At 50.2% G+C, this 13,252-nt stretch overlaps 1 protein-coding gene across 4 annotated transcripts in view; it reads right to left on the bottom strand.

The window, feature by feature from the left end:
• The window catches only part of PIK3R6 (phosphoinositide-3-kinase regulatory subunit 6), a 521,088-nt gene that overhangs the window by 207,703 nt on the left and 300,133 nt on the right, over nucleotides 1-13,252 (bottom strand). For all 4 annotated transcript variants that reach the window (XM_085616834.1, XM_085616836.1, XM_085616835.1 and 1 more), the window contains one exon: nucleotides 13,049-13,232. In XM_085616834.1, coding sequence (XP_085472960.1) covers nucleotides 13,049-13,232 — 184 coding nt within the window. The remainder of the gene's footprint in view (nucleotides 1-13,048; nucleotides 13,233-13,252) is intronic.

The following is a 13,252-nucleotide window of genomic DNA, read 5'->3' as shown; positions in this document are numbered from 1 at the left end:
GTTTGGTTGATTCCGGCATAGAGCGAGTTTCCGTAGTCCAGTCTACTGGTGATGAGTGCGTGGGTGAGAGACTTCCTGAAGTTAAGGGGATCCATTTGAAGGTCTTGCAGAGTATGCAGAGGGCGTTGAAGCATGTGGAGGACAGCGTCAAGTATGATGCAGTGGTTGCGAGCGTGATCCATAGGGGTGGGTGGGTTTACAAGGGTGGGGGGGGCCACCAGGTGTTGTCCCATGCGGAGGGGGTAGAGCCGAGGATGAGGATTTCTGTTTTCTCCGGATTGAGCTTCAGGCAGCTGCTGCTCATCCAGGTTGTGATGTCCTTCAACCCTTCTTGCAAACTGTGCCTGGTGATGCCGGGTTCCTTGGTGAGGGAGAGGATGAGCTGGGTGTCGTCGGCGTATGAGACTATGTTGCGTGCGTGTTTTCTGACTATGGTTGCGAGGGGGGCCATGTACACGTTAAAGAGCATGTGGCTGAGGGAGGATCCTTGGGATACTCTGAATCTGATCTCTGTAGGTTCGGAGAGGAAGGGCAGGAGTCTTGTTTATTGTGTTCTGCCTGAGAGGAAAGATCGAATCCAGTCTAAGGCAGTTCCCTGGATGCCGGCGTCGTGCAGTCTGGTGGCTAGTGTGTGGTGGAAGACGGTGTTGAAGGCTGCCGAGAGGTTTAGGAGGATGAAGGCGGATGTGTGACCTTGGTTGAGGAAGGAGCAGATGTCGTCGGTGGAGGCTATGAGTGCGGTCTCGGTGCTGTGGTTGCTGCGGAATCGAGATTGAGAGGTGTCAAGGATGTTGTTGGTTTCTATGAAGAGCGCTAGCTGTGTGTTGACGACTTTCTCAATTACTTTGGCAGCGAAGTTCTTGAGGTCTGTTGGGTCTGCGGAGGGCTTCTTGAGGAGGGGTTTGACTTTGGCACATTTCCAGTCATCGGGGAATGTAGAGGTCTCGAGGGAGAAGTTCATCGTTCGTCGTAGTTTGGGTGCGATGGCGGCCCTGTGGGAGATGTACGGCGGGTGGAGGTCAGTGGGTGCTCCGGAGTGGATGCTTTTCATGGTTTTTGCGGTGAGAGGGGTCCAGGTGAGGAGGGTCAGCTGGATGGCATCACTGGTGCGGTGGCGTTGGGTCGGTACCATGGTCTTGGTTGTTGAAGTTGTCGTAGAGCGTTTGATCTTGTGGTGGAAGAAGGAGCTGAGTTTGTTGCAGACGTCTTGGGAGGGAGGGACGTCGGTAATTTCGCTGTTGGGTCTGGTAAATTCTTATATGATGGCGAAGAGTTTCTTGGAGTTGTGAGAATTGGAGAGGATTCCGTCTTGGATGAAGTTTCTCTTAGCTGATTTAATGAGTTGGTGGTGTGCAGTGGTTGTGGCCTTGTAGGCAGAGCATGATTGCCGGGTTTTGCTGTTTCTCCATGTTTTCTCCAGTAGTGGGCAACAGCTCTTGGATTCAAGGAGGTTCGTGGTGAACAAGCGGCTTTCGCGTTGAGTCGTCTGGCAGAGTTCTGGAGGGTTGTTAGAGTGTTGGCGCAGCTGGCGATCCATTGGTGGAGGTTATTTGCTGCTATGTTGGTGTCTGCCGTGGTGGGGAAGTGCAGCTGAGGGTGGAGGTGAGCAAGTCTTCGTGATTTTGTTCCAGTTTCAGCAAAGGAGGTGTGCCGTGCGCTTGTGTGCGGAGGGTTTCGAGAAGGAGAAATGGATGCAGTGGTGGTCCGTCTAGAGCGGTTCCGTGGTGTGACTGAAGCAAATGTTTTCTCTGGCAATGATTGGGTCGAGAGTGTGTCCTGCTGTGTGAGTGGGGGTGGAGACAAGTTGCCTCAGTCCAATGTTGGTGAAATGTTAGGAGGGCAGTGGTGTTGGGATCACTGGGGTTGTCTAGGTGAAAGTTCAGGTATCCAAGCAGTATCTAGTCTGTGGAGGTGACAGTGTAGGGAGGTATGTAGTCTGCGATGGCGTTGGTGAATGGGGAGCAGGGTCCGGGCGGTCTGTAGGTGAGAGTTCCGCAGAGCATCGTTCTGGGGTTGGGCTGGATCTGGAAGTGGATGAGTTCTAAGAGGGGTGAGGCGTTGTCCGAGTTGGTGGTTGTTAGTCAGAGGGAGCTTCTGTGGAAGATGGCAAGGCCTCCTCCGGGGTGGTTGGGGCGGTCTTTCCTCAGGATCTTGTATCCATCGGGGATGACTGTTGCGATGTCGGGTGCGGAGCTGGCATTGATCCAGGTCTCTGTGAGGAAGGCGACGTCGGACGAGTGGGTGTTGAGAAGGTCGCAGAGTTCTATGGCGTCTGTGCAGGGAGCGCACGTTGAGGAGAATGCAGCTCAGGGGCTTGTGTACAGTGGCGTCCAGTGGGTTGGAGGTGGCTGGGTCCAGAGGTGGTTGAATTACAGCGGCATTGTCAGCAGGACAACGAGCCTTGAGAGTTGCACGGTGTTAAGAGCAGGCAGTTGTTGTCGTGTCCAGGGTTGAGAGCGTGAAGAGTGCTGGGGTCAGGGGACCAGGGTCCTTGGCGTTGGTCGTAGACAGACGGGCTTGCCCTGTGGCACAGGTGCGCAGCATCCGCCATTCAGTAGATGGGGGTGTGGAGGAGGGGCACAAGCAGCGGGAAAAAAAGGCAAGCAAAAGACAAGAAAACAGAGGCAAACCGAGAAAAAGCAACAAAGGAGAAACAATACACAAGGAAAAAGGGAAAAACAGAAAAAGACAGAAAAAGGCCGACACTCAGAGCAGGCTCTTCCATTGGAACACCAGGGATGAGGCGCAGGCAGGAGCCTGCGGGTTGAGGAGGGCCTCTAACACCTACCTGAATCACCAGAAGGCACCGGGGCAGTGCCTTAACATACAAGTTACTTACCTTCGGTAACGATGTATCTGGTAGAGACGATTCTAGCCGCAGATTCCTTCACGTAGAATTATCCCCAGGCGTGAGACTGGACCCGTAAAACTTTCTTGCCCAGCATCTCTGCGCACCCAGAGGCGGCAACACGCGACTCCGCCCCGACTTCCTCCGCGGGCGTGACGTCAGCGAGGTCACATAAGCCCCACCCTGGCGCGCTGACGTCAGTTTGCTTCTGAGAACATTTTCCGCACCACAACGCGGAGCCATCACAACAAAACTGAGGAGAGCATAAGAACAGTGTGCGAAAAAACCAGAGAAACAAAATAGAGAGAAACAAAATGGAGAGAAACAAAATGGAGAGAAACAAAATGGAGAGAAACAAAAGGTGAGAAACATCACCAGGTGGCACCAAGGCACCAGAAGGCGACAACAGCAGGCCAGAGCAGGAAAAGAGCAGAGCACCACCCTGAGGAACAACTGTGCAAGCCAAGGCGAAAGCACCAGGTGGCAGTAAAGCACCAGAAGTCCAGAGTAGCAAAGCCAGAGCAAGAACAGAGCAAAGCACCACTCCGTGGAACCACAGTGCAAGCCAAGGCGAGAGCCATCTCAGAGGCACACGCATGGGAAAGCGCCGTGAAAGAAGAAGAGTGAGAGAGAGAGAGGGTCTGCAACCATAACCACAAAGGGAAGGGCCACAAGCCCGGAACAGAGAAACAACAGCAATCCATCCCCAGACTACACTGCCAAGGATGGCCATACTTCCTGAAAGGAGTAGGAGGTCAACAGACAGGTAATCCATCCGCAGACTACATTGCCAAGGAGGGCCATAACCTCTGAAAGGAGTAGGAGGTCAAAGGACAGATAAAAGAACCCCCAACGAAGAAGACCGGGTGGGGATCAGAAAACTCTAACAACAGAGGGGAAAGAGCAAAAGTAGGCCCTCACGCTGGAGAAACCAGCTGGAGGGAAGCCTGACCGGAAGAAAACGAAGAGGACACCCACAGAAGACAAGCCACCCAGAGGGAGGAGACTGCAGAAACCCAAGCAGAGGGTCCTCACAGAACAGGGAAGAAGGGCGGGTCGTGAAGGAATCTGCGGCTAGAATCGTCTCTACCAGATACATTGTTACCGAAGAGAAGTAACTTGTACATCTGATAGACTACTAGCCGCAGAATCCTTTACGGAGAATAGATACCCTAGCCATACCCAGAAGGGAGGAGGGCCTGCGAGAGAGCTGCCTCACCAGGAGAGACCGGGGCCCCAATAGGGGACATGGCACAAGAACAAGAAGGAGAAAAGGGCAAGGAGATCCTAAGCCCAACCAAGAAAGAGAGCGAGAGAGAGAGAGAGCACCCAACAGCCCGTAGGGGCAGACAGCACCCAAAAACCTCAAGGAACACAAGGGTCACTTCGAACCCAGTGAGAAGAGGCAGAGTCAAAGGCAGGGCCCACTGGAAGATACATGCACAGAGATAGAAAAGAGCTGAAAACACCGTGGCCGCAAGCAGCGGACAAGGCCGGAACGTGGCCACCGCCAACAGCACAGGCGGAAGAAGAAGAGCACCGTTGCACGAAGCCCCAAGGGAACCAGAGGAAGGGGTGCAAGGAAACACATCAAGAGCACCACGGTGGAGCAGAACAAGCAGTCCTGCAAGGGCACGCGTCGCCAGCAACGGGCAACACCACGGAACAGCGCACCAAGGAAAAGGCAGACGCCAACCAAAGGCAGAGGCCCGGGAGGAACAGGATGCACCCCAAGGGAGGGGCTGGGCCAGAACACACACACACTGACCACAAAGAATTGGAGGGACCGGCAGAAAATAAGAGGGAGACTGAGGACGGGCCCAAGCCGGCCACCCGAAAACAGAGGCCAAGGAAAGCCAAACCCTCTGGAGCAGCCGGCAGAGGACCCAGCCAAAACACAGGACAAAAGTCCATAGCTACCACAACACGATGCCGCAGACAGCAGGCCAGACTGGCCGAGCAGCATGGCGACAAGGAGAAGGATGGACCTAGCGCAAGGCGCTCCAAGACAATTGGCATGGAAATCGCACCTGCGACATACCGTGACGCCACAGAGAGGAAGGAACCCGAAAGGGTGACCACACCTCCCCAGCACATTACAGAGCTATGTAATAGCTACAAATACCCCACATAGGGTAGGTTACGTCCCAAGAAACATGGGAACACCTCTTAGGAAAAAATTCCGCAGCAGAGGACAAAACATAAAGACCTGCAGAAAATATCCACATACGGCTTATGAAGCAGCCAATAAAGAAGAGACAGAAGGCCTAATCTCAGGGCCTACTGGGCTTACCAACAGCGAAAACCGCAAGACAACAAAAGGGCCGGACCAGCAGCCAACGGCACCAAGGGCCCCACAAAAGGACCCCCAAGACACATCAACCAGACAGAACACACAACCTGGGCTATCCGTTACAAGGCCCCAGGAAAACAACGGGAGAACACCTCCCAAAACACAGACCGACAGTCAGGTCACTGAGGGGGGAGGAGGAGGAGGAGGAGGAGGAGGAGGGCGAAGCCCCGCAAGAAAACTCTGAATGGCAGAATCTGCATGGGCGTGGAACAGAAGAGCGCCATCAAAGGGGAGGTCAACCAGCCGTTCTCCAACGCTCTAAGGGAAAACACGATCCCGTAGCCAAGCATGGCGACGAAGGGCCACTGAAGTAGCCATGGTACGACCAAGCACCTCCGAAACGTCCAGAGCCGAGCGAAGAATAAACGCCGCCAGCTCTCGGCCATCCAACACATGATGCCGCAGATCAACGCAGGCACCCTACTGAGAAGCAGAAGACATAAGGGACTCCGCCGAGTCCCATAAGCAAGAGGTGGCTCTGGCTAATACACAAAGAGTGTTAAGGGCCCTCAAACCAGCACTGGAGGAGGCGAAGACGTTGCGCCCCCAGAATTCCAACCAGCGGGCCTCCCGCGATGGGGGAGACAACACCGATGGCGAGGAGGGAAAGGCAGGCTGTAAAAGGGGGCCCCTGGCAGAAGGGGGGATGGAAAGACAGACAGGATCATGCGGAGCAGGACAGTGGTGGTGCAGAAGAGGCTGGGGCACCGGGTCACCCGTGGCAGGACACCCCCAAAAGAGAATTGTGGAGCGCAGCCTCGAAGGGAAGAAACAGCTCCCGTCCACGAGAGCCCTGGTGAAGAACCTCCAGCAGATGATCCGTGGGGAAATGGGCAGCTGGATCGCCCATGCGCAGGATGCCCGCAGCCGTGGAAACAGCCCGAGCAAAGGCAGCACTCGCCTCTGTAGGGCCCCGCGGCGGGGAAAGCAGTTCCTCCGTGGGCGACGGCTGCAAGCTAAGGCGGCAGTCCCCCAGCCCAACCGGAGGAAGGAAAGGCCAAGCTCGAAACGGGGGAGGGTGGACCGACGAATGGGGAACCTGAGGCGCCTCTGCCGAAGATTGCGGTCGCGGCGACGGCGAAGAGCCGTCCTTAGAAGATACCGGGGAAAAAGCCACGACGTGGCGACCCGTCTCCGGAGAAGACGAACCAAACAGCTGCCGAATCTCCGGAGAAGAGGGGGCGTCCGAAGACGAATCATCCTTCAAACCTGGATCCGAACCTGTCGGTGCCGGAGCCACCGGCGATGCCACAGGAGTCCCCGCATACGGCAAGGGATCTGCAGACGTCCCAGGAAGAGAGGGAGAAGAAGGAAGAGCCAAAGAGGCCTGCAGGGCCGCCGCATAGGCCTCAATCTGGGCTCTGGTTGCCACGTGCCGGGAAACGCCAGATAGGGTGGCGACGCACTGGACCGCACCACCCACGGAGAACCCACGCCCACAACAGGCCGGGGACTGGGCCTCGGGGACAAACTGCAACACTTACCAACAGGTGTGCGACGCCCTTGCGGCCTGGGAGGAGGACGATGTCGGAGACGGAAGCGGCGGGTCTTGAAGCAGTCCGCGGGGGATGGACGCGGCGACGCCACTGACCTGGACATGCGTGCCGAAAGGAGTTTCATCCGGCACTCCCGCCGGGACTTCGGCTTCATTTGCTGACACGCCTCGCAGTCCGTTGAGTTGTGGGGCTCCCCAAACACCACATACAGATGGGGTGAGGATCCGTCGCCGACATCTGGCGTGAGCAAGACAAGCACGTCTTGAAGCCCAAAGGCATTCGCACACCGTACCCAAGAAAATGCTCAGCGTAAAAAGATGGCCTGGAACAGGCCAGGAACACGATCCGGGTCCGCGTTGCATGCGGAAAAGAAGAAAACTGACGTCAGCGTGCCGGGGTGGGGCTTATGTGACCTCGCTGACGTCACGCCCGCGGAGGACGTCGGGTCGGAGTCGCATGGTGCCGCCCCCCCGGCGTGCAGAGATGCTGGGCAAGAAAGTTTTCTGGGTCCAGTCTAACGCCTGGGGATAATTCTATGTTAAGGAATCTGCGGCAAGTAGTCTCTATGAGATAATGGAGCTGCCCGAGGGGAGAACTGTTACCCTGACCAGAAGGTCAGAGGCCTTGCTCAGAGATGGCACACAGTCAGTGCACCCACTGACGGTGTTGCGTGAAAGTAGGGAAAAGGAATACCACAGACCCTCCCCTCATAGACATTTTGCTGTTGGCAGGTGCAAACACTCACTTCACCTACCTGCAGAGGGATCTCTGCTTCCTTTTAAAAAGGCAAGCCATGGTTTTGGCTGCACTGTGACAGATAGACTAGCTCATTGAAACAGCCAGCATGCTTTTCACTAATGCGCCGCCACTACTGCAGGTGATAGTTTGTATGTGCTTCGTGGGCAGTGCATTAACTATAACAGGGTGCACTGCTCTGCGGTCAATGCATCAAGTTAAAGGTGCACTGTGGCAGTGTGCACTTTACACAATACAGCCCCAGAACTGTAAAGAACCATGGAGTACTATGTCAAGTTCTACTGTCTTTCATACAATAGCAATCCACAACTTCAGCACCCTGTCTATTTCCATCATTGAGGAAAATTCGGCCTTTCCTTCTGAAAGAGAAACACTATCCTGTTTTTCAGTAGGTCGCAGATTCTAGAATGGATTATGCAAATGTCCTTTATCTAGGGCTATCTTTCTGCACCACTTTCCAAATGCAAATTGAGCAGAATGTGACTGTCTGGCTGCTCCTTAAATTGCCCAAGCATTCCTCTTTCAGGGCACCTACAAACATTTCTTTGGCTATCGTGAACAAACATATAGTTTTCAAAAACGTCTACATTTACTTCAAAGCACCGCACAACGAAGGCCCTTTGTTTGTTCAATGCATGTGCTCCTGCATGGACCCTGCATTCCTGCTCACCTCCCTATCAGGTTAGGGACCTAATACCTTCAGGTCGGCAGAGATTTCACATACCAGGCAGCAAGAGCATGGAATTCCCTTCCTGTGGATTTGAGACAAACTTTAAACTACTTACACTTCAGGAGAAATAAAAAAACAGCTTTAATTTTTTTTATTTCAAAAGGCACCTTTAGACAGTCCCAGCATAAATACAAAAATAATCATAAAAAATAATATCTATGTGGGTAATTAACAGAATAAAATTAAAGCCTGAAAAGCAGTCGCATATAACTAATAGTTGATTCTGGGTTCCTGTTTAATTATTGACAGAACTTGAATCTCCCTTAGGCAAGTAAAATCCTGGAAAGGTAAGTCACAGGAAAATGTGGAACAACCCGCTCTAGTCCAAGACTGCCAAATGGGATTTGGACATTTCAGAGTGGTAGATATCCAGTGAGCTGACAGACAGGACTGTTTCAGCTCTCCGGATAAAGGTCATTGTACAGCAATCAATCAACTCCTACCCACTGTATAGTTTACAGTGGATCACAAAATCCTGCTAAGAAGAGTAAAATAGTGAACTTGATCACAAGTACCTCATTAGACTGGTTCTGGTTCTTCTACATGATAAGGTTTGGATATTTCAGGTCATTCAGTAAGAGGTCTTAACCAATCCTAAGCTTATTAGTTGACTCGGAGAAGCCTGACCTAGTCATTGTACTTCTTCAAACGAGTAGCATTAGAGCTACTGATAGCTCTCCAGCTGACTCTAAGTAGCTCTCCTGTGAGCAGCCTAGCCTAATAAATTGGAAGCTTTTGCTTGGTTGAATTAATATATGTATACAAAAATTAAAAAATGTCTATTAGAGACAACAATGTGTGTATTTAGAGCAACTCTTAACCTGATGTTTGCAGAAATGTTTTTGATTTTCTAAAATATATTTAATACAGATATCTGAGCGTCAAATTGTACGAAGTGGGAAACACTTGTAACTAATACAATTACCTCAGTGCCATGGACATTGCAGCTATGGCTTGTATGTATTAGCCATGCAAAGGCATTCTAAATTGATAAAGTCTTTTTTACATTGCAGTTGGCACCTCCTTGATGCACTGAGGGGATCACTGCTGGTAATCTTCCATGGAGAGGTGACCACTAATGTAATCTTGTCTGATGTGGTCACTAACACACCACTATTAATATTAGTAGCACATGATTATTTTCCTTTAAGAAAAGTAGCTTGTAGTAAAGAAGAAGTTAAAGACCCTTGGACTAGATCCATTGAGAAAGCCACATACAAGGTACCCAAGGGTCCATTAACATCTTTTCTATCTTTCAAAATATGATGCCCATTGGCTCAACTGAATGAACAATTCCAGATGTGGACAAATGATGCTCAGATCCACATCTGTTTGAAGACACATGCTGGAAGCTAAGCCAATAATCCTAACAGTGTAGATTATCTCAACCATGTCTACCAGTGGACGAGGGAAATACACAGGCCAGTACCATTCCCCCCAGCACATCGAACAGGCCTGACCCAAACCCACATAGAGGAAGATTCAGAGTAATTTTCTACATCAAACTAGCATTTGTCGTTCCAATTAATGCTGTGGAAAATGACATAAATTTCCAACCATTAATACTTCGTAATATTCTACAACTCCTACAGACAGACCATCATGCGGACCATGGTCTGCACAGCCCCTCAGCAAAAATGACTCTCAATTGAAAAACACAAACATTAAACTGGCCCAAAAGTGCTCTGCTTTTCCGAGCGGCAGCCAAGATGAAAGTCAAAATATTACGAACCCTGCACAAAGCACTTTGCATCAGAATAAATGGAAAAACCCAGCAAAACGTATGGTACAACAAGTAATCTTTGGTAAATTAAGGCTGCAAGGATATTCCAACCAAGATTTAGAAGTCTAAGGCACGGAATTCAGGAACCATAGTTGTGAACTCGCTATCCCTTTTCTTGAGAATGCAACCAAACTATCTACTCCTCATGCAATTGGTGGAAATAAATGGACATGCTTATGGCTGAGCTCCTCGACCCCAAATACATCAATAGACACCACAGAATGCCACAACTCCCACAATATACAAAATATGTGATCTATCCAATAATCATAAATTCCACACCCAAATCCCTCATGACTAATGGCCATATATAGTTTGGCAGACAGTACTCTATCCACCAGGATGGCAAAGGGCATTACTAACGCCACCCTGATGAACTACGGTCCGCCAGCTTTAGAAATTTCAACTGGCCCAGCAGTGATCTCTGTACTGTGACAGAAACCGCGGTCACGGCGGGTCCAGTTGAGGTGCAAAAAGTTTTGTCGGTGGTCGCCATCAATTTTGCAGGTGATCCACCAAACTTTAACAACCTTTTTATTCAAAAACAAACTCTCAAAGTTGTGTTATTGAAAAACAAAAAACGATGACCCTCACACCCAGAGAGGTTTTAGGTCGAGCCTAGAGCAGCGCATGTGCTGCTTGCTCGACTTTTAGTAAGGGGTAAAAAAAAGTGCTACCAAATGCTGCCATGGTCGGCCTAGAGCTTGAGTGCATGTGCGTGGGCGCGCGCTTTGCATGCCTCTCTCTGTGCTTCAAATCCCTACCCCTCCCCCACCACAGATCGCGTCACTCTGCTGGCCTCCACTTCTCCCCCCCCCCCCGCCTCTCTATACTGCAGCAGGCCGCGCGATCAGTTTCAATTTCGCAGCATTCATCAGTTTCATTTTTGCGGCCAATGCTTGTTTACTGCGCGGCCAATGCTTGTTTCCCGCGCGGCCAATGCTTGTTTCCCGCGCGGCCAATGCTTGTTTCCCGCGCGGCCAATGCTTGTTTTCTTTGAATTACTTAAAAAAAAAAAATAATAATCCCCATGTTGTGGTCTGTCGGCTGCGCAGCTCAAAACGGGTGCCTCTCCTCATTTATTGCATTGTTCTGTACCTTACTTAATTACTCCACCCACGAAAGTATGTTGGTTTCTTTCACCTCACACAGGCTCCTTTCAAAAAAGTCTTCTGCCATCGAAAGGCAGCTTAATAAAACAGGAAGACAATCATCTTAGCGCCGGTTGGTTCTCAGAATGACTGACACAGACAGTATCCAACGATATACACCCTCAGGCACCCAATCACCGCCCTCTTGGCCCTGCACAGTTGAGTCAGTTTGTGCTAGGTGTGTGCATGGTGATGTCACGCTGAGCAGGGCGGGGCCGAGGCTTCGTTGTTTGCTCCGGGCTTTATCTTGGCTTCGGCCCAGTTTTGGCTTCTGTTTCTATTTTATTTCTCTTTTACGTGGTTTTAGGAAAAGCAAGGAAGCATGGATGGCTCCCAGGCTGAAATTGTGGCGTTGCTGGTGTTATTACTTTGTTCCTGTAAGTACGAGTCTGACATTATTTAACTCTAGTCTGTACTTCAGCGGTTTTCACTCACTGGTGCGCTCGGTCTCTGACCCTGGGAACATATTTGAATTTCTCTAATTAGGTTTGTGGGCTTTTCTTTATTTGATCAGAAAATGCTTTAGTTTATCAACTGAGTTTAATAAAAACTATTTTTGCATAATGTACAGTAGTAGGCCGTTTAGAAGTGGAAATTTACTTTAGTTCACAAGCCGTACTGAGGCTTTTTTTGTTTCTCACCTGGTTCCCGGAAGAGGGCGAATTGGAGGTTTGACCGGTGCTCGAGAAAAGAGCCGTTTAGGCGAGCTTAATTTGAACAAAAGACATGCCATTTGCTCTAATAACAAGCATTGGCACAGCCAATAGGTCTCGCTTTTGGGACCTTATAAGTATTTAGTTATGCAGCACAATATCCTTACATCAACTGCTGCATGGCTAAACACTTATAAGGTCCCAAAGGCGAGCCCTATCGGCTATGCCAATGCTTGTTTCCCTAGGCGTGAGGGTGTCGTCATTTGCTTTTTTCTGTCCCACAACATGGTGGTGACGGGTAGGAAAATAAAGAACATCACACGTTCCACTCTAAATGGAGTGGGTGGTGTAATGCTAGTCCTCCCTTGGCCCCTTCTCTATCGTGGTGTTGGAGGATGCTTTTCATCGAAGGAGCAAACCTGTGCTCCGTCAACAGAAAGCTGTATATATGTGCTTGCTTTGTTATGGCTACTTGGGGTCAGTAGTCCATTCTTTGTGTTTATGTCTTCTCAACCTCCCTCTCTACCTATGAGTGTTCTATCTGGTATGTGAATAGGAAGAAGATATGTTGTATATATGTGCTTGCTTTGTTATGGCTACTTGGGGTCAGTAGTCCATTCTTTGTGTTTATGTCTTCTCAACCTCCCTCTCTACCTATGAGTGTTCTATCTGGTATGTGAATGTTCTAGTCTTGGAAGTTGGTGGTCTGGTCAGCTAGCGAAGTGCTTTATCTCTGCTGTGCTATCTTAATAAATCTATCTTACAACCTGAAGACGTGTCCTGATGCCTATCTAATCTACTTACAACAAAAGCCAGCAGTCGTCAAGGCCCTAAATAGGGCAGATGGACCTTGAGATGTTTCAGACATGGTATCCCGTTGCATTTGCGAAGGAATACCCTATCCACCAAACTATAAATCAGGCTCTAATGCTTTTGCCTTTCACCATAATCAGTATATTAACTACTGAATTGACGGTCCATCAGGGAGACAGCTGATGATCTACCTCTTACTAATGATCATGAATAGAACCACCACACCACAACTCAAACACATCACATTGCACCCCCAAAGTGGCCGAAAAGACACACCTTAGAATATAATAAAACACCAAAAATACATAAATGAATAAATATACTTCCCAAAAGTGACTTCAGAGCACAGAGGTGGTGTAATACTAAGCCAGGAAACTACTCAGAACCTATAGCACAAAGTAACAATGTATGTCTTATCAAAAGGCATGCTGTGAGGGTTAGAACTGAGTGCCTGCTCATCCTTACCTGCAATGCCCACTGAAGGGCCTGGACGTCACAGTGCTGTCCCAGAGCTGCTTGCATGGTGTGTGTGATCACGTAGCACATGCAGGCTGTGGGAGTTTGGTTGACTTTGGCTGCCTGGGTCTCGTGCAGCAAAGCATTGCAGATAGTTTCGGGGATGAGATCTGGGTCTAGATATACAAACACCCTGAAAAAGTAAAAGACACA

Source organism: Triturus cristatus, chromosome 7 (assembly GCF_964204655.1).
Source record: "Triturus cristatus chromosome 7, aTriCri1.1, whole genome shotgun sequence".
In the NCBI taxonomy this organism is placed as follows: domain Eukaryota; kingdom Metazoa; phylum Chordata; class Amphibia; order Caudata; family Salamandridae; genus Triturus; species Triturus cristatus.
The sequence above is the reverse complement of the archived record's forward strand: the minus strand, read 5'-3'. Positions and strand labels throughout refer to the sequence as shown.